At 30.1% G+C, this 23,097-nt stretch overlaps 1 protein-coding gene and 1 pseudogene across 1 annotated transcript; both read left to right on the top strand.

Moving 5' to 3' along the window:
- LOC127117718 (uncharacterized) overlaps nt 1-23,097 on the top strand; it is a 125,513-nt pseudogene that overhangs the window by 82,977 nt on the left and 19,439 nt on the right.
- LOC127117722 (uncharacterized) lies at nt 11,800-16,688 on the top strand. The gene is made up of 9 exons (XM_051047822.1): nt 11,800-11,989; nt 13,093-13,164; nt 13,777-13,866; nt 14,003-14,045; nt 14,162-14,268; nt 14,696-14,791; nt 14,883-15,073; nt 15,171-15,240; nt 16,409-16,688. The coding sequence occupies exons 1-9, from the start codon at nt 11,813-11,815 to the stop codon at nt 16,493-16,495; spliced, it is 933 nt and encodes a 310-aa protein (XP_050903779.1). The 5' UTR covers nt 11,800-11,812; the 3' UTR covers nt 16,496-16,688.

Genomic DNA, 23,097 nt, shown 5'->3' with positions numbered 1-23,097 from the left:
AATTCACAATTAAATATTAGACTCATTTGTGAACATGTGGAAAAAATTTCATAATTTTTTGATGAAAATCGAATGAGAAATAAATTTGTGAAGTTGGGTGAAATTATGGGTGAAGTATGAACACAAGGCATGGCATGATGGTCAAACATAAGTCAACGGGTGGCAAAGATGTAATATTTGCTTTCATTTAACGAAACGCTGTCGTTTCAGGGGCGCCCAGGAAATGTCCTGATTGGCCCGCCCCCAATGAAACAGTGGCAATGGCAAAAAACAACCAACCACCATCAAAGTTCTGGGTTCTCATGCAATAAACCCTAGGGTTTTGGAAACAGGGAAATTGCAATCACACCAGCCAAGCAAAATTCGACCAAACCAACACAACAACATGCTACTGCAACGCATCATACAACAGACAAATGAAACACGAGTTCATGCATTCTGAGCAGGTTTCTAGGTTTTAAAGCAAACAAGCAATGTCCAGCAGCATCAAACAAATCAGTATCTGTTGAACTCGAAAAGCAAGGGCAAACAAATATGGCATTGGTATAAGCATGTTCATGCATCATCATCATCATGCAGCAACCAAACAACAGCATTCAACATATTTCAACATGGATTTTCTGGACATATTTAAAACAGCAGCAGGGTTTTCAACATTGTATCATCAACAACATCATGCATCAACATCCAAACATGAATCAGATGCAATAAATCACAACCAACATGGCAATAAAAACTCATACAAACATCAGCTAGTAACAACCAAACCTAAGTTCATGCAAAATCTGGGCGGGTTTGGAAGTTTCGAAACATCAGGGCATATTCATGTTCATCATCCAACATCAACAGACCAACATTCAACAAGCATCTCATAATGGCATGGTATGTTCAACTTCACAATTCATTATCAACATGTGATATCCAAATAGCATGGCAGTGGGAACCACAAACAACATGCCAAAATAAACAAAAATGAGAAATCCATGGCAGCTCAAGTTTTAGAAACAGCAGCAGGGTTCGAAATTCATGTTCATCAAAATCAACATCAATCTACAGCATGGCTGTCAGCATAGCAATAACAACATCATCATAACAGCAGCAGGCACACATTCATCATTAACAATGTTCATCATCATACAGCCAACTTCAAACAGTAGGGCATAAACAGCATGGCAAACAATAGGTTCATACAACATTTGCAACATAGCAACAACCAATGCATCAAAATTCTGGACAGATAACAGCATGCACGAACAGGGTATCAACTTCAATCATCATCATGCACTCAAAATTAAAACAACCAGAAATCTAAATTAAACATGGCAATCAATTCATCAAGGCATAAACATCACAAATCCATAAGCAAGACTCATTGAAACATGTTGGATAGCAAGCATCGAGCACACATATCATTGAACACAAAACTTTATTTTCAAATATCTCATGCAATAATCCATCATCTCAAACAAACTATAGCTCTTTAGAATCAGTGAAACAAAACCTACTTAAAGCATATCATTATTTGACAAAACAAGGTAATCGAAAAACTCACTTGTTTGGAGGAAATCAATGGAACAGCGTCTGTTTGAAGGTTTGAAGCTGAAACAGTTCCTCTCTATGCTATACAATGATGGAGTCTTGAAGAGGTTTGGCTCCATCTTGCTTGGAAACAACCATAACTCGAGCTGCCATTTGAGATGCTTGGAGAAAACAGGTTCTGCAGATGAAGTTCCAGTTGAGAAATGGTTGTTCCAAAAGCTTCAAAATGTTGTTTGGATTGTGGATGAACCAGGGCTTGCTCGAGTTTCTTCAAGGGTTTTACCGAAAATATGCTTTTGCCAAAAATGCAAGATGAGAGTGAGAGTGTATTTTCTGTGTGGTGGCTGTCAAAATTAGGGTTTGTTTGGACAGAATGAAACTTAAATATGACCTGTTAATCATCACTTAACCAAGTGCTAAGTTAGTTTATGCTTAATGACACATTTTGCATTTTTGCTAATTGTGTAAAAATGGAAGTGGTGGTGTGAAGTTTGCTCGAGTGGGCTTGTGAAATGGTTGTACATGACATTTGCTTGGGCTGTTTTTAATCTGCTGCAGAATGCTGTACTGCTTGTACTCTTATAAAGCCAAATGCACAATTTTGCCAACTTTGAATTTTGGGTTAAAATGATAGTAAAAAAGTGGTATGATGATGGTTTAGGACTTTGAGCAAGTTTCAAATATGATTTTAAACCTTTCCCAATTGGCCAAAGTGAGAAAAAATGCATAAATCAAAAAGTCAACTGTGAGTCAAACTTTGATTTTTAAAGGAATAGGTCCAAAAATGCCATTTTGAATGGTAAGGTTTTAGGTCATGAAATTTATATTTTTGGAAAGAGGATGAAAAATGTGGTTTGTAGGAAAAAACCCCACCAAATTTGGCCTTATGGTTTGAGAGATATGGCTTGTTGAAGTTCAAAAATTGGTGAAAATGATTTGATCATATCTTGACAACCACACATGGGATTTTGGTGTTCTTGGACTTTTTGAAAATGGGAGAACAAGATCTTCAACTTTCATGTTGGGCAAAAATTCATTTGGAGCTTGTATCATGATGTAAGTTTAAGATCAAGAAGTTTCCATTTTTGGCAGTTGAAATTACAGGTCCACTTGCTATTTCTGGAAAATTTTCTGATTGGCTTGATTTTCTTCCATGATGAGGTTTGACATGATAGATGAGGCTAGTATAAGCATGAATGAACTCCTTCAAATCAATTCTATCCATCAAATCATTGATTAAATCAACTGTTGACCAAGTTTGACTGTCTGTTGACTTTTCTAGGGTTTTGGACTGATTGAACTTCTTCTGATGATTTCAAAACCCTAATTCCTTGAGAACTTGACTTCAAATGATGTCTCAAGATGTATGAGCTCTTGATTATTGATCATGGTGTCCAAATTCTGCAAGAATGGCCACCATCCATTGCTTTGACTGATCAATGACTGACTTTGACCTAATTGCTGATGATTACTTCAACTGCAAGCAAAAAGGTTAGACTGACAATATTTTTGTACTTTTTGAATGATAAACATATGAAAGCAAAGATATACAAATGCAAAGTATGCTTGGTGATCAAGAAACAAACCTACAAGGCAATCTAACCCACTAGGAAGGGACAAAGGCATGCAATGATCCTTGAGGTTATGATATGAATGATATGGGCCATGAGGGATCTTAGGGCCCAAAATTGGGGTCTTACAGCATGTATTCAACATAAGCATAGCATCAGAAATGATTAATGGTTGGAGGAATGCATTTAGAAACACTTAAGAAATAGATTTTGAAGTTTTTAGCATAAGTCAATCGATTGGTTAAGGAGGCCCAAACGATTGGTTCCTCTCACATTTCTGTTTTTCAAAGTTTGTTGAGGATCAATCGATTGGCTCACTAAAATTTTCCATTGTTCATAAATAGAAAGTTTGTGCAATTAATTGTAATACACTATGAATCGATTGGTCCTGTAAAAATCACATCTTCTGCAAAACAAAAGGGTTGTGCAATTGATTGATTGCAGGGATCAATCGATTGGTCCACCCACATTTTCACATTTTCACTTCATAGAACACCATTTTTCCTTTGTCAATCCATTACCAACAAAGAACCACTCCTTCTTCCAACACACCCATCTCACTACATGCTCATATACACATGTATAAAAATAATTCCAAGTTCATAACCACAAGGATTTCAAGGTCATAAACACATCCAATCATTTAACCACAACCACAATAAATCATGTAATCACAACAATCATAGGAACACATCAAAGCACATGTTCATGGAAATCAACAAGAGCAAGAGAAATGCTCATCATGTAGCATTGATTTTCATGATTTATCTATGATTCTACAACCCTAATCTTTTAGAAATCTAGGGTTTCTAACTAGAACCTACCTCAAGAAATTGAAGAGGAGAAGTTGTTGAAGATGAGATGAGGATGAAGATGACGGTGTTGGTTCCAATCTTTTCTTCTTCTTCTTCTTCTTCTTCTTCTTTTCCACTAGCCTTGTTTTCCATTCTTCGCTTGAGCTTTTCTCTTTCTCTCTATTCTTACTGATACATAGAGGAAAAAAAATGAAAATGGCACATGTGGGTAGTTGGTAAGAGATAATAACATGTGGCCACCATTTACCACAAATAACATGTGGTTAGAAAAGGTTACAGGTAGTAACAAATATCTCAAGTGGCACTACACTTGTAATATTTGTTCTACCAGAGCTATTGACCCATTATTAGTGTTATCAAAATGTCCCAATTAATATTAATTAAGTCAACCTGATCTCATTATTTACTCTATTTATCCCAATTGATAACTTTTAGAGCACATAGGAACTCAATTGACCTCAATTAATAGGAATATAGGTATTTAAGGAAATACGGGGTATTACATCCTCCCCCTCCGGGTCATTAAGATTCTCAAACTGTATCTTGCAAGTGGTTAAGGACTTGAGGGATAAGGACGTTCAGTTTTGTTGGGAGCCTAAGGTAGTGGTGAAGTGTAAGAAGAGACTCGAGGACATGGCTGCCTATTCCAAGTGAAACATGTATGGACCAAATGGAGGTTAGAAGATAAACCAAGTATGTTCAGTCTTAGATGGGAGATCGGATTTGGAATAGCTCAGCAGTGGTTCAGTGTTAGTAAGAGACCATTATGGAATGTTGAGTTACCTAAGGATCAAATACAAGAGTTGGTGTTGGAGAGAGATAACGCACATTATATAGTAATGGAAGCTCCAGTGAGTTTTGGTTGTATGAGATCTGGTTGAGGAGAAGAGCAAATAAGTTGGATTTAAGGAATTCTAGTAGAATGGTTTTGTAATTGGAACTGAGAGAATTACCATAGGAAGACAAGTGAACACCGAGTGTGGAAGTAGTGTGGATGTTGTAATACAACCGTTGTAATGGGGTTCATTTTAGATAAAGGTACAATGGGGCCATTAAGATTCATTAAGACAAAGTTATAGGCTTGTAGTTGATGATTGTTCGCAACGAGGATTTCTAGAGTATGTAGTGGAGTGGAGGAAGTTATACCTTGGTATTAAGAGAAGTATATGATAGTAGCATTATGGTCACAAGTAAGTGTAATGGATTTCCTGTCTTGAGATGGATGCGAAGTAACACACATTTCCAACTGTAGATAAACTTTGGTATTACGATGAAATGAATGCTTGTGATATTGTGTTGTTAGAGGATGACAAAGGAACTAAGAGGATGCAAACAATTGCAGTAATGACTGGGGAATGTCATTTATATATTACTCATCATGTTTCATAGCATGACAACCTGGAAGGCCCAAGAAAAAGAGGAATAAAGAAGCTGGAGAAATGGTGAGGGATGAGACACATTTGAAAAGGGCAAACCATGGAATCAATTGCAGTCGTTTCCACAAGGAAGGTCACAATAAAGTCACATGTAAACTGCCACAACCAGTGGTACCTCGACCTCAGGTAAAAGAAGGAGCCTTAACTCAAGAACCACAAGCAATAATTTCAAGTCAACCACCACAACCAACAATTTAAAGTCAGCCACCACAACCAACAGTTTCATGTCAGCCACCACCCAAAAAGAAAAAGAAAACTTCAAAAGGGTGGGAAGCCTATTTCAAGTTAACCATGATGTTTATTGTGATGTCTGTTATGCGTTATAATGCCTTTTTGTAATGTTATTTTAGTGCCTTATAATGGCTTATTGACAATGGTTTTTTGTAATGTTATTTTAGTGCCTTATAATGGCTTATTGACAATGGCCTGTAATCCCTTTATGTAATGTTATTGATATTCCTTATAATGACTTAATGACAATGGATTATAATACCTTTTTGTATCACTTTTTGGAATGTTATAGATATGCATTATAACAAGTTATATTTTGTTCCAACTTTTATACGAGTTACGTATCAGTGTTAAAACAGATGAATAATGTACAAACACAACACTTTGATAAAATAGACATTAATGTTCTTCATTAAATAAACAGAAGATTACAATCATATTGTAAAAACAAAACACTAAATTACCCTAATCCTAATTGAAATACTTTGTTACAAACACAAGGTTCAACCCTAAGCTAAATATCCCAACCATAATGGACATTTTCAAGCATCTTTTAGTCTAGATAACCTCATTCTTCAATTTGTTAATTTTCTTATTTTGTATTTCAAGCTACAAATCCCTTTCATCAACAAATTCATCGCGTAACCACTTGAAGAAATTACACCCATTGTCCATGTGATTTCTGTAATTTCTACAATCCCAAACTTTTTTCTCATAGTTGACATTGCTCACATCAGTAACAGTATGAAGAACACTATCATCTTGGAAAGAACACTCAATTATCTTGTTTCTACGAAGCATGGATTTAGATGTACCAAAGCTTGTGATTGAGAAACTGCTTGCTTCTTAGATATTGAAGCACTGATGGAAGATGGAGGAATACAAATGCACGACGGAAGATGGAAGATGGAAGATGGAAGATGGATGTATGAACAAATTAATGCACGATGGAAGATATAATATGGATGTATGAACACTGAAAAATGAAGGAGGAAGATGAAGATTTGAAAAACACGAACCCTAAATGGTTTATAACACAACAGTTGAGTCTTAACTTGAATGGTTGCATACCCGGCATGCCACCTCAGCCATACTTAATGTTTCCTCACCCTAACTAACGAAACAAATAAAATACTTTAACGGAAGAGAGGTTAAGGTACCAATAAGTAACATTTTTTAGTTAGGTGACCAACATGAAACTTCGCTTAAAGTTAAGGGACCTAAGGACTAAGTATGCCAACATTTAAAATGAATTAGTAATTTATACAAAGAATAGTATTTTAAACTAACAACTTTCAAAAAAAAGTTAATTAAAAATCATTCTTTTGGTATATTATAATTATCTCAATAAAGCATATGATAATGCATAAAAAAATATTTACTACTACTTTGATTCTATCCCCTAAATATTTCATTCTATTTTGATTTAGTTTTGGATATTCACTATTATCAAAATTGTTTATTATTATTATTATTATTTTTATTATTATTATTATTATTATTATTATTTGTATTATTATTATTATTATGATAAATTCCCTAATGGCTATTTCCATAGAGATTTTGACTAAATCATTCGTAAAAGTACAACATTTTAATTATATATATATATATATTCTTAATATTAATATTAATATTATTATTAATATTAATATTAATATTAATATTAATATTAATATTATTATTATTACTATTATTATTATAATAGTCAATAATTTATAGATGAATATATTTTTGAAATGTTTTAAAAACAGTGGTACAATATTATAATTTGTTAAGGCAATAGTTTTTTTTTATTATTATACATATCACAATGGTAGCTCCATTAGGAGGTGTTATTTCAGTAAACTAGGTTTTAATATTATGTTGCAGAATTCCCTCTTTTTATATTTTTATTTATATTTGTGTCTTTATATAAATAAGATTTTTAAATTTATATATCAATAATATTTTTTAATTTATGATTTTGTTTAAAAACATAAACTTAATAAATTATAATATTAATTGAATATTTAGATACCGAAAATGAAAAGAAAAAAGAGAGAGAGGGAGAGGGGGGGAGATACAGATAAATTTAAAAAAAAATTCAAACAAATTATATTCAATATTAAAAAAGGAAATAACTTATATTTATGAAATAAAAAAATTCAGAAGCATAAAAAATATCAAAGTTGAATGCATAAATATAGACCTTTCGATTTAAAAAAAAAAGAACTAATGAACAAACTTTGTATCAATGGAATCTAACTCTCTCTCTCTCTCTCTCTCTCTCTCTCTATATATATATATATATATATATATATATATATATATATATATATATATATACATTATAATAAGGAAATTTAACATAATTGTTTTAGTTTGAAAATTTCTTTAATTTATTTGATAGTATATTTGAATAATTTCTTAATTAATTTATTTTGAAGTGATAATCAATATTTTTTAATGTATTTAATAACAGGTGACTTCATTTACCACAATACAAAAATAATAACATGGCATGTTCCATACAATGCGTCTCATTCTCAATCATGACAACAATTCGTTCACGACCTCCACATAAGCGTCATACGAATGAATACCGTGTTCTCATGTTATCTAAGTTACAAACCTCACTCATGACTTAATACCAATCCTAGGTTAACTTACTAGATTCATCATGTAATTTTCACCATTAGCATGTATTCAACATAAGCATAGCATCAGAAATGATTAATGGTTGGAGGAATGCATTTAGAAACACTTAAGAAATAGATTTTGAAGTTTTTAGCATAAGTCAATCGATTGGTTAAGGAGGCCCAAACGATTGGTTCCTCTCACATTTCTGTTTTTCAAAGTTTGTTGAGGATCAATCGATTGGCTCACTAAAATTTTCCATTGTTCATAAATAGAAAGTTTGTGCAATTAATTGTAATACACTATCAATCGATTGGTCCTGTAAAAATCACATCTTCTGCAAAACAAAAGGGTTGTGCAATTGATTGGTTGCAGGGATCAATCGATTGGTCCACCCACATTTTCACATTTTCACTTCATAGAACACCATTTTTCCTTTGTCAATCCATTACCAACAAAGAACCACTCCTTCTTCCAACACACCCATCTCACTACATGCTCATATACACATGTACAAAAATAATTCCAAGTTCATAACCACAAGGATTTCAAGGTCATAAACACATCCAATCATTTAACCACAACCACAATAAATCATGTAATCACAACAATCATAGGAACACATCAAAGCACATGTTCATGGAAATCAACAAGAGCAAGAGAAATGCTCATCATGTAGCATTGATTTTCATGATTTATCTATGATTCTACAACCCTAATCTTTTAGAAATCTAGGGTTTCTAACTAGAACCTACCTCAAGAAATTGAAGAGGAGAAGTTGTTGAAGATGAGATGAGGATGAAGATGACGGTGTTAGTTCCAATCTTTTCTTCTTCTTCTTCTTCTTCTTCTTTTTCTTCTTTTCCACTAGCCTTGTTTTCCATTCTTCACTTGAGCTTTTCTCTTTCTCTCTATTCTTACTGATACATAGAGGAAAAAAAATGAAAATGGCACATGTGGGTAGTTGGTAAGAGATAATAACATGTGGCCACCATTTACCACAAATAACATGTGGTTAGAAAAGGTTACAGGTAGTAACAAATATCTCAAGTGGCACTACACTTGTAATATTTGTTCTACCAGAGCTATTGACCCATTATTAGTGTTATCAAAATGTCCCAATTAATATTAATTAAGTCAACCTGATCTCATTATTTACTCTATTTATCCCAATTGATAACTTTTAGAGCACATAGGAACTCAATTGACCTCAATTAATAGGAATATAGGTATTTAAGGAAATACGGGGTATTACATCCTCCCCCCCCCCCCCCCCACCCTTAAATAAAAATTCGTCCTCGAATTTAAATATTATCTAGAACAGATGAGGGTAAGCTTCTCGCATTTCTGACTCCAGTTCCTAGGTAGCATCGCCCGGATGTTATTCATCCCACTGAACCTTAACAAGAGGAATCTCCTTATTCCTTAATACCTTAACTTCTCCCCCTGTAATGCGACTTTTTAGAGGTTCGAAAGTTAGATTTGCTTCCACTTCTATCAAATCTGGAAGAACAGGCTGAAGAGAATCTGGAATGAACTTTCGGAGTTGGGATACATGAAAAACATCATGCATTTCTAATTGTGAAGGTGGTAAAACTAATCTGTAGGATACTTCTCCAATCCTCTCCATAATCTGGTATGGCCCTATGTATCTCGGACTTAGCTTCCGTGACTTAAACGGTCCTTTCAGTCTCAACCTCGGAGGATGATATGAGTGGGAGATACTCTAAAGTACCATTCTAAATAACCGTCCATAAATCTCCCATGAAAAGACATCCCCATTGCATTTTTTCTAATAACGATAACACTATTGATAATGTTAGGGGACCAACATGAAACTTCGCTTAAAGTTAAGGGACTTAAGGACTAATTATGCCTACATTTAAAATAAATTAATAATTAATAAAAAGAATAGTATTTTAAACTAAGAACTTTCAAAAAAAGTTAATTAAAAATCATTTTTTCGTATATTATAATTATCTCAATGAAGCATATAGTAATGTATAAAACTAATATTTACTACTACTTTGATTCTATGCCCTAAATATTTCATTTTATTTAGATTTAATTTTGAATATTCACTATTGTCAAAATTGTTTATTATTATTATTATTTTTATTATAAATTCCCTAATGGCTATTTCCATAGAATTTTCGAATAAATCCTTCATAAAAGTACAACATTTTAATATTATATATATATATATATATATATATATATATATATATATATATATATATATATATATATATATATATATATATATATATATATATATATATATATATATATATATATATTATATAATAGTCTACAATTTATTGAAGCATATAGCTCTGAAATGTTTTAAAAACAGTGGTAAAATATTATAAGTTTTGAAAACAATAGTATTTTTTTTAATTATTATACATATCACATTGGAAGCTCCATTGACAGGTGTTATTTGAGTAAACTGGGTGTAAAATGATTGTATAGGTTTTAATATTATGTTGCAGAATTCTTAGTTTTTATATTTTTATTTATATTTATTTCTTACTATAAATAAGCTCTTTAAATTTATAAATCAAAAATATTTTTAAAATTATGATTTTGTTTAAAAACATAAACTTATAAATATAACCATCTTAAGATTATATTATAAATTGAATATTTTGATAACGAAAATCAAAAGAAAAAACATAGAGGGAGAGGGGGAGAGATCTAGACAAATCTTAAAAAATAAAAATTCAAACAAATTGTATTCAATATTAAAAAAGTAAATAACTTATATTTATGAAATGAAAAAATTCAGAAGCATAAAAAAAAATCAAAGTTGAATGCATAAATATGGAACTTTCAATTTAAAAAAAAACTAATGAACAAACATATGTATCAATGGATTCTCTCTCTCTCTCTCTCTCTCTCTCTCTCTCTCTCTCTCTCTCTATATATATATATATATATATATATATATATATATATATATATATTATAATTTATAAATTTATAAATATCAACAATTTATTGATACTAATATATAAATACAAATAAATGTTATTGAAAAACATTGAAACCTAAATATCAATTTATATCTATGACTAGACCTACCTCATCTACTTATAAAGAGAAAATTTAACATAATTGTTTTAGTAAGAAAATTACGTTAATTTATTTGAAAGTATAATTTAACAATTTCTTAAGTATTTTATTTTGAAGTAATATATATTTTACTACAGATTCAAAATATTAAATTAAATTTGTAAATAATGAAAATTCACAAATTATTTATTTTGAAGTAATATATATTTTACTACAGATTCAAAATATTAATTTAACAATATATATTTTACGACAGATTCAAAGTATTTTATTTTGAACTAATAGAGAATTAAACTAATGAAAATTCACAAATTATCAATAAAGATAAAATTCTAAATAATATATAACTTTAAGTCTTTTTTTATCAATATTTTTTCTAAATAGAGTATCTAGTTTATATAATTAAATTTAATATAAATATTATAAATAATAATATTTCAATAAAGTAATAAAATCACTAGAAATAATGAATAGTTAATAAAAAGAAATTTATAAAAAAATAACTTTTTTTCAGATCTAATCGATGGCGAATTTTCCTTCTCGCTTGCTCTCAATCAACAACGATGAGTCTTTCGTAGCTCCTCTCAATGCTTCTACTCAAACTAGTGAAAATGTCCAAAGGATGGCGCATGTGGAACGTCTTATTGTTGAACTTCAAATGTCTGATCTCCGAGAAAACGCTCTTCATGTACTCTCTAAGGTTCATACTATTCTATCTTTCTCTTTTTCTTTTTCTTTTCTTTTTATAATATTTTAATAAAATCACGAGTAATCCAATTATTAAAGGAGTTGTTTAGTATGAAACTGAATGTATTTTCTCTATCAAGATAGATTTAGATTGTTATGTGGCCCGTTTTGTAGATCTAGACACATATTTAGGTAATTTTAAGGTAATTTTTGGGTATTTGGGTAATTCAAGAAGCTTTATCATTTAGGTCATTCTAGTCATAGTTGAATTAAAAAGCCTCATTATTCAGTGTATTATGACTTACGATTTTCTTTAATTTCAAAATAAATAAATATGTTTAAAATATAATTTGAAGTTGTTGTTAAAGTTTTAATGTAAATTGTAATTCTAATATATTTATCTGGTGCTTTTGCACAATTGAGGTGTGATTATAGTTATAGTTGAGCCAAAATATCCATTATTTAGTGTATTTTGAGATGCATACAAACATACATTATATTTTTTATTTTAATTGTTGTTATTTAGATGGAAATGAGATCTTTTTGCATGTTATAGATTTACACTAGTAATTGGCATATTAAATGTAGATTATTCGATAACTATTGTATCATTCTCTATGTCATGAGTTGATTAATGTTTATTTCATATCGCATGACTTCAATAGGAAGAAAAACCTTGCAATTAAGAGAGACATTTGAAGAAAGAAAAAAAATAAAAAAATGAAAATAAATGTGTAATGCTTAGTATGATTGAAATAAAATAGAGATATACATATTGTCATTAAAAGTGATACTATGTGATATGAGAGATAAAAAAAGTCTATGAAGAAAAAAATAACTCATTTCAATATAATCAACCAATATCAGTAGTTAGATAGAAATCAAGTGACTCATGTTGTGACTTCGACCAATAAAAAACTCAATATATTAATTGATCTTATGTAATAAATTAAATCATTTACAAAATGATGGCGGCATCAAATTTATTTAAGAGAAAATTAGCATGTGTTATTATATTTTGATATTTGTTATTTTACAATTTAGTTTGTATGTAATGTTTCTTGAACTCGTCCAATTAAGACACATGTTTTATATTTTCAATTTCAAATATTTCAGTGGACTGGGTTGTTCAAAGAACTTGCACCCCTATTATGGAATTCCTTTGGCACTATTGTGATACTTTTACAGGTGTGTTATATGTAACTAACTTGCTATATTATTTTCTTTTTGGATTTCTTTGTGTTATTACTTTTAGAAACCTTTTTTCTTTGTTTATAAATTTTTTTAGAACCTTGCTATTTTTTTACGAAAAAAGATTTGGCAAAAGAAAATTATATATGAGTTTTACTTTTGTGGATTGACAATAGTTATTCTATGTTTCGAGGAACACAAAGTAGTAGTTGATGAAAATATCAACCATTGTACTTTATCATGCTACATTTCTCGGTGGATGGAACAATAGTTATTTTAGATTTGGCATAACACAAAGTGGTAGTGGATGAAACTATTAACTATTGTCTTTTCCCATGTTACTCTCCTTTATAACAATTATCATATTCTAATTTTTTATAATTTTAAATTTATGTGTCTCCCTATTTGTTTCTTTCTATTACATAAATATTTCACCAATTTGTGTTTATATATTTTCAATTCTACATTTTAATGTAAAGATAATATTCTTATTTTTACAATTCACTCGAAATATATATGATTATAAAAAAGAATTAGAATTAAATCGTGATGATATGACAAGTTTATTGGATGTCTTGTATTTACTGATAGTGATATCTTATTTTACAGGAAATACTTTCAATATTTCCTAATATTTCAATGGAAAATCTTACTGCTGCACAATCAACTCGAGTGTGCAATGTTCTTGCACTATTTCAGGTGAGCTAAGTTTGTCATGACAACTTTTGAATATTGTGTTTAGCATGTAGAAATATTATATTTTAAATTCCATTTTCTCACACAAAATATATGAAATAAATTTCTCTAATACTTTTCTCTAATATTTTTGTTATAGTGTGTGGCATCTCACTCTGATACAAAGATGTTATTTATCGAGGGTAATGTCAACTTTCTTATTCATTTAACTATTCTGAATTTCATAAAGGACATGTTAACTAAAAAATAGAATTAGTCTTTTAATTACTCATACTTACTATTTCTTATTGATATGCAGCTAAGATACCTTTGTATTTGTATCCCTTTCTTCAAACAACAAACAAGTTGCCACAATTTGAACATTTGAGGCTTGCTAGTCTTGGAGTCATTGGTGCACTTGTAAAGGTATTATATTTGAATTAGTTCTATTTTTTTAATACGCAAGACTATTATTAAGTAAATTTACTTTAATATAAATAATTTGGGCATTAACCTTTAAAGACTTTTAATAAAAGTATAAATTATGATTGAAAAAACATACAACTTAAAAACTATATATAATATATTTGAAAAAACTTACACAATATAAATTATACTTCTATATCTCTTATATTAAAAATACTTTTCTTTAAAATCTAATAAACATATTTACTTTCTCAATAAAAATTATTTCTTAATAAAATATTTTTGAAAAAAACTTAAACACAAACATAACTAAGTTATGAATTTTAATGATTATATAACTTGATTCTTTAATCACATGTATACCATTATTTTTATTTGTGAAGTGTCGATTGTATTACTTTTCTTTTGGTATACTTGTTATTTTTAGGTTAGCACTAAAGAAGTGATAACTTTCCTTCTTTCAAGCGAAATAATTCCTTTGTGTTTGTGCAATATGAAAATTGGAAAAGAAGTATCAAAAATGGTTAGAATCTATACTTTTAGCCAATTTGTTTCACATGTTTTTCTTTCATGCACTTGTGTTACCAATATATCAAATTTGGATATTTTTGCAGGTAGCAACATTCATAATTCAAAAAGTTTTGGAAGATGATGATGGCTTGGCTTATATCTGCGCTACAGTAGAACGATTTTTTGCAGTAGCACGTGTTTTGGACATGGTGTTGAAAAGTATTGAGAAACAACATGCACCTCGACTTTTGAAGCTCATAATCTCATGTTATTCTCGGCTATCAGATAATCACAGGTTAATTGGGAAGAAACATCATCTTAAGTATGTTGATTGAGTATGCCCTTTTCATTATTTTAAGTTTTTTAATAAAAATTCTTTCATATTAATGCAGAGCTGGAATTGCACTAACAAGTTGTCTTCCAAATGTTTTAACAAATGACACTTTCAATAATTACCTTCGTGTAAGTACTTCTTATTACCTAAATAAGTACAAATTTGATTTTGAACTTGTTTGAAACACATGATATGATATGGTATAATATGTAATAAATTGATATTATGAGATCTACTATTTTTTGCCTATTAGATTAAATATTATAATCTCACTCTTTAAAAGTAAATAAGTGGAGCGTCGTAAGTTAAATCATGTGCTTTGTGCTCAAATGTTACTGAAACTAGCAGTTGAGTTGATGTAACGGAACACGTGTCACTCTTTATAAAAAACTATAGTTGTTAAGATTCTCAAATTGAGTGAGATATAGTTAACATGTGTTATAAGGGTGATATTCAAACCTCACAAACTAGTCTTGTAAGGATTGAGTTAAGTTGAGTCTAATTCTAAAATATCTATTGGATCGCCTATTGTTAAGACACTTCTATTGGGCCACCTAAGAGTTTGTTAAGAGATTGAAATTCAATGAAATGTGACTTAAATTGTTTATAAATGAAGGGAAATCTATATATTACAGACTAGTTATGTAAACTTTGAGTTAGATCAACCTAAATTATAAGAACAATACATGCGAGCTACAAGCACAAACACCTCTAGTAGCATGAGTGTCATGGGTCTGACACTTATTTTACACTCATACCATATATACAAGAAGAGTCAGTCAAGTGTCGGAAAACTCAAACAAATGTCTTAAAAAATAGGTTTTTATTTTATTAGGCATTTTTGAATCGATGTACGACATTCCTTGATGTCCAACACTTGTATGATACACATACAACATATGTCTGACAATTCAAATAATCAGCAGAAAAGTCAAATAATTCAGACTACTGTTTCAAACAATATTATTTTTTTCTTTGATTTAATGCATCTTATATATTTAATTCGGAAAAATCTAACACACGTATAAAATGGTTAATTATTTATTGAAGTAAAGTTATCAATGAAAAATTATAGATGTTAATCTTGATCAGAATCTTTTTAAATCTTTTAATAATACATGGGTCAATGAAGGTCAAATACTATAATATATGTAGTGATGTTGTATCCTATATTTTCAACATTATCCTTGTCAGTGTATCTATATCGTGTCGTGTCCTAGTATCCGTGTCAGAGTCCATATTTCATAGCTTTCTAGTATAGAACTTGACGATTGTTTTAATGTTTAATGATTTCAGGAAGATCCAACAACTTGGAGGTTGGTGGAGCATTTGTATGAGAACATAGGGATGAATCATGTTCCATTAGTACCAGGTGGAAAATGAGTTAATAATGTTATTGAAACATCATTGTTTTGAAAATGATATGTCTTGTTATGTTTTTTTGGGTTTGCAACACCAGAACTTTATGACCAAATTATCTTTCTACTTGAAAACATGAATCAAGTCAATAATTGTTTATGCATTAAAATGTAATAATCACTTTGAATTTAAATATATTTCTTGGTTGTTCTAATAAGTTTATATGTGTGTGGTTCTTTTGACCCCTTGAATGTTCAAGTTGATGCTAAGATGTTAATATAAATTTTAATCTTTGACTCTTTGATTTAATTTATATATCATCTCTTGAAAAATTATTATAAATTTCACTACAAAATTAATATTTTTTAATAAGAAAGTCATTGGTGAATATTCATCCACCTATTTTGTGCTTTATGAGGCACACATGTGTAATCAACTCTCCACTTGTTTATTTTAGGTGATTTCATCTTCATATAGGGATATGTAAATGGTAAGGGATTGTGTCGGGTACACCAAATAATGTATCACTTTTTCTCAAAACTTTTTTTGAAAACAAAAATGTTATTCATTTAAACCCATCTCAAAGTAGACCTAGTTCATATACAATCAGGAGTTTGTTCTATCTAGCATCAAAACTTATGAAGTTTTACATGACATCCCATAAATTATACATGCCACCCTTAAACAATTTTATAATATCAAAAATATTTCTCTCATTTTTTTCACCATTCATATTATTCAAAATTTTCTCTTAATCACAAAAAAACGCGATAGCTCATATAAAAAGTACGATATGTATTTTTATCGGCATTTTTGAAAAAATCCAATGTAAATTATAAGTTATCGATTTTTTCAAAAAAATAGGTAGACGAAATATTTTCCGACCCCGCTGGAAAATCTGATAGTGTTATTTTTAAACGATTGAAATTTTTCCCACTCTTTTATAGGATTATGATTGCACCGACAACTTTGTGTGGTCTGTAATGATTTAAAACTTGTATAAATATGTCCTATGTTGTTAACAAAAATATCCCATTATGTCTCAATTTTGTTATCTCACGTTTGTGTACTTCAATAATGTGAAACATCTTTTAGAATTTAGGCTCACATAGAACACACTTTTTGATGTTCTGAAAGAGAAACTAGATAATCTCTTGCACCATCTATTGATAACGAATGAAAGATGAAGTTCAACAACTTTGAGTTGAAGATCGATGAAGATTTAAAGTTATATGGAGCATAAATCACCGATACGAAACAAAGGGTCCAATCAAGGTGGGTTCGGAATTATTAAGATGTTGAAATATCCTAAATCATCTAGTAATGTTTTATGTTTTTTTCATATTATTTATTTGTTAAGTTATGTTAAGCAATGTTCATGTTAAATTTTTTTTCCCAACAATAATGTAATGCTAATTTTCATCTAATGAATGTTAAGATAAATATCAATAATATACAAATGTTTGAGTAGAAACCCAAAATTATATCAGCAAATATAAATAATAAACAACAAATAAAATCTATGTTGGTCCACCATATGCAATGTGTGTTATCTGAGATAACCCTGCATAGATATCACCATCTAGGTTTATCATACCCGTGAGGTTATCTAAAAGAAGTCTTACCACCTGCAGGTACTTCTTGTCAGTTATATCGGGTTAAGGCGATGTCACATCATCTGAAAGTCCTCCATCATCATTTGTAGGTTGACTATTTGGGACGATATGAGGGTGGGGTACTCTAAAGTACCGCTCTAAATAACCGTCCATAAATCTCCGATGAAAAGACATCCCCTTTGCATTTTCACTAATAGTGATAACACTATTGATAATGTTAGACCTAAACCATCCATCAATGCCTCCAAATAGCATAATAAGGATTGGGCTAGGGATTCCCTGAGGATACCCAAACTGGCATAGACACATCTCATGTAAATATATATACTCCAAACTCTCCCATTGAAAATAACCCAAAAAATGGCATTGTCATCAAACTCCCAATGCACTTTTTGGTCTACATAAGTTATCCATATGGAATTATAGGCGGCCAGAGCATCAATCCTCCTCCTGTACTCCAGAAGACCCCTTGAATGAGAATTTTCGGACCCTAATTCGGTTGCAGGCAGGAAGCCAACAGTGATGGGACCATGATCGCGCCACAAATGGATAGTGAATGCTCATATATCCAACATTACACACCAAATGCAAATTATATAAATTAAATGTCTTTTATAAATAAGAACAAAACAAAAAAAACATAATAAATATTATACCTAAAATAGACTCATATGACCAGAAAGTTGTCTCGTCTCATAGATAATATCCTTCCCAATTGCACTATATAATACTATTGAAGCAACACAATCCCATGCCTAATCGAAATGATCAAAGTCACTAACCAGAGATATGTATATGGCATCGATGTATGCATGAGACTTACCTTCTAAAATAGTACATTCTACAAGATGCAACATGTATAACCTAACAGTATCCTCGTAGATAGAGTGTTGCATCAATATTTATATTAATACATAAATATAAATAAAAATAAAAATAAGAGGATTCGCAACAGAATATTAAAATCCATACAAGCTTTTTACACCCACTTTACTTAAATAACACCTCCCAATAGGGCTACCATTGTGATATGTATAATAATAAAAAAACACTATTGTTTTAACAAATTATAATATTCTACCACTATTTTTAAAACTTTTCAAAAATATATTCATCAACAAATTATTGACTATAATAATAATAATAATATTAATAATATTAATAGTAATAATAATAATAATAATATTAATAATATTAATAGTAATAATAATGATAATAATACAATAATAATAATAATAACAGTAATACTACTACTACTAATAATAATTATAATAATGATAATATAATAATAATAATAATAATAATAATAATAATAATAATAATAAAAGTACTAATAATAATACTAATAATACAATAATAATAATTATAAAACTTAAAATAATAGTAGTAAATTAATATTAATAATGACAAAATTAATTTTATAACTTTATTTTGGATTAAATAAAAGATAATTTTTAATAATTTTATTATTTATGTGTAGCATAAATATCTTAATAAACAACATTTAGGAATCTTTCTATATAAACATTTTTTTAATTTTTTTAAATTAAAACAGTTATACGCTTAAGGCTTAATGCATCATTTAGTCTCTTAACTTTATGCAATGTTTCGCTATGGTCCCTTAAGAAAAAAGTGTTACATAATGGTCATTTAACTTCACTTCCGTTAAAATATTTGGTCATTTCCATTAGTTTGATTGAAAAAACATTAAAAAAATGCCAGGATGGACTCTTTACATATGATGTGGAATTTTAATATTCCTAGAAAATGGTTTAAAAAGGTCATGATGTAAATCATTGAAGTTAAATAAGAAACGCATGAAGTTCAAAGGTTAGCGAAAATGAATACGTCTCTCTGAATAGGACAAACTGCATTGAAGAAGATAACATCATCTTGCTCCATAGACAAACGCCATGGATGACGGTAGCAACGTTTCTTTAATTACGACTAAGATATAGTTTCTCACTTGTAACCTACTAAAATGTGAACTTTTTTTAGCCATCTTCTTTAGTACTTCTTCTATCTTATGTAGGTTGAACAGGTAATGGAGAAGATGTTTAAATGTGTTGTTCATCATTCTGGTGAGTTTGTTAGGGAGTTTGCTAACTTCACAAAGTCTGGGTATCAAGGGTTAGAGACTATTTGGGTGTTGATCCAGATTATTGGATGTACTTTTAATCTTTAGATATGTTAAAAGATTTAGGTTATCCAACTGTAGATAAACTTTGGTATTACGATGAAATCAATGCTTGTGATATTGTGTTGTTAGAGGATGACAAAGGAACTAAGAGGATGCAAACAATTGCAGTAATGATTGGGGAATGTCATTTATATGTTACTTATCATGTTTCATAGCATGACAACCTGGAAGGCCCAAGAAAAAGAGGAATAAAGAAGCTAGAGAAATGGTGAGGGATGAGACACATTTGAAAAGGGCAAACCATGGAATCAATTGTAGTCGTTTCAACAAGAAAGATCACAATAAGGCCACCTGTAAACTGCCACAACCAGTGGTACCACCAACTCAGGTAGCAGAAGGAGCCTTAACTCAAGAACCACAAGCAATAATTTCAAGTCAGCCACCACAACCAACTATTTCAAGTCAGCCACCACATGCTAGCTATCAAACACAAACACCTTTAGTAGCATGAGTGTCATGGGTCTTACACTTATTTGACACTCATACCATATATACAGGAAGAGTCAATCAAGTGTCGGAAAACTCAAACAAATGTCTTAAAAGATAGGTTTATTTTTTTTAGGCATTCTTTTAATCGATGTCCGACATGCCTTGATGTCCAACACTTGTATGATACACATACAACATATGTCTGACAATTCAAATAAGAAGCAGAAAAGTCAAATAATTCAGACTATTATTTCAAACAATATTATTTTTTTCTTTGATTCCATGCATCTTACATCTTTTTTATGGAAAAATCTGACACACGTATAAAATGGTTAATTATTTATTGAAGTAAAGTTATCAATGAAAAATTATAGATGTTAATCTTGATTAGAATTTTTTTAACTCTTTTAATAATACATGGGTCAATGAAGGTCAAATACTATAATATATGTAGTGATGGTGTATCCTATATTTTTAACATTATCGATGTCAGAGTACCTGTATTGTGTCGTGTCCTAGTATACGTGTCAGAGTTCATATTTCATAGCTATCTAGTATAGAATTTCACGATTGTTTTAATGCTTAATGCTTTCAGAAAGATCCAACAACTTGGAGGTTGATGGAGCATTTGTATGAAAATATAGGGATGAATCAGGTTCCATTAGTACCAGGTGGAGAATGAGTTAATAATGTTGTTGAAACATCATTGTTTTGAAAATGATATGTCTTGTTATGTTTTTTTGGGTTTGGAACACCAGAACTTTATAACCAAATTATCTTTCTACTTGAAAACATGAATCAAGTCAATAATTGTTTATGCATTAAAATGTAATAATCACTTTGAATTTAAACATATTTCTTGGTTGTTCTAATAAATTTATATGTGTCTGGTTCTTTTGACCCCTTGAATGTTCAAGTTGATGGTAAGATGTTAAAATAAATTGTAATCTTTGACTCTTTGATATAATTTATATATCATCTATTGAATAATTATTGATAAATTTCAGTACAAAATTAATATTTTTATCCAGAAAGTGATTGGTGAATATTCATCCACCTATATTGTGCTTTATGAGGCACACATGTATAATCAACTCTCCACTTGTTTATTTTAGGTGATTTCATCTTCATGGTTTGATAGGGATATATAAATGGTAAGGGATTGTGTCGGGTACATTAAGCAATGTCTCACTTTTTCTCAAAACTTTTTTTTAAAACAAAAATGTTATTCATTTAAACCCATGTCAAAGTAGACCTAGTTCATATACCATCAGGAGTTTGTTCTATCTAGCATCAAAACTTAGGAAACTTTACATGACATCCCATAAATTATACATGCCACCCCTAAACAATTTTATAAATATCCATAATATACAAATATTTGAGTAGAAACCCAAAATAATATCAGCAAATATAACTAATAAACAACAAATAAAATCTATGTTGGTCCACCACAGGCAATGTGTGTTATCCGAGATAACCCTGCATAGATCTCATCATCTAGGTTTATCATATTCGTTAGGTTATCTAAAAGAAGTGTTACCACATGAAGGTACTTCTTGTTAGTTATAACGGGTTAAGGCGGTGACACGTCATCTGAAAGTCCTCCATCATCATCTGTAGGTTGAATATGTGGGATGATATGAGTGTGAGATACTCTAAAGTACCATTCTAAATAACTGTACATAAATCTCCCATGAAAAGACATCCCCATTGCATTTTCTCTAATAGCGATAACACTATTGATAAAGTTAGGGCACCAACATGAAATTTCGCTTAAAGTTAAGGGACCTAAGGACTAATTATACCTACATTTAAAATAAATTAATAATTAATAATAAGAATAGTATTTTAAACTAACAAATTTCAATGAAGCTCAAATACTATAATATATGTAGTGATGTTGTATCCTATATTTTTAACATTATCGATGTCAGAGTATATGTATCGTGTCGTGTCCTAGTATCCATGTCAGAGTCCATATTTCATAGCTTTCTAATATAGAACTTCATGATTGTTTTAATGCTTAATGCTTTCAGGAAGATCCAACAACATGGAGGTTGGTGTAGCATTTGTATGAAAATGTAGGGGTGAATCAGGTCCCATTAGTACCAGGTGGAGACTAAGTTAATAATGTTGTATAAACATCATTGTTTTGAAAATGATATGTCTTGTTATGGTTATTGGGTTCGCAACACCAGAATTTTATGACCAAATTATATTTCTACTTGAAAACATGAACCAAATCAATAATTGGTTATGCATTAAAATGTAATAATCACTTTGAATTTAAACATATTCCTTGGTTGTTCTAATAAATTTATATGTGTGTGGTTCTTTTGACCCCTTGAATGTTCAAGTTGATGTTAAGATGTTAAAAT

The sequence above is a fragment of the Lathyrus oleraceus genome, chromosome 2 (assembly GCF_024323335.1).
Source record: "Lathyrus oleraceus cultivar Zhongwan6 chromosome 2, CAAS_Psat_ZW6_1.0, whole genome shotgun sequence".
Lineage (NCBI taxonomy): Eukaryota > Viridiplantae > Streptophyta > Magnoliopsida > Fabales > Fabaceae > Lathyrus > Lathyrus oleraceus.
The sequence above is the reverse complement of the archived record's forward strand: the minus strand, read 5'-3'. Positions and strand labels throughout refer to the sequence as shown.

Excerpts from the sequence above, each read along its gene's own strand:
- LOC127117722 (XM_051047822.1), top strand. The coding sequence starts at position 11,813 with ATGGCGAATTTTCCTTCTCGCTTGCTCTCAATCAACAACGATGAGTCT. Across the intron at positions 14,792-14,882 it reads GAAAAGAAGTATCAAAAATG|GTAGCAACATTCATAATTCA; the intron begins GTTAGAATCTAT and ends ATATTTTTGCAG. Across the intron at positions 15,074-15,170 it reads CGGCTATCAGATAATCACAG|AGCTGGAATTGCACTAACAA; the intron begins GTTAATTGGGAA and ends ATATTAATGCAG.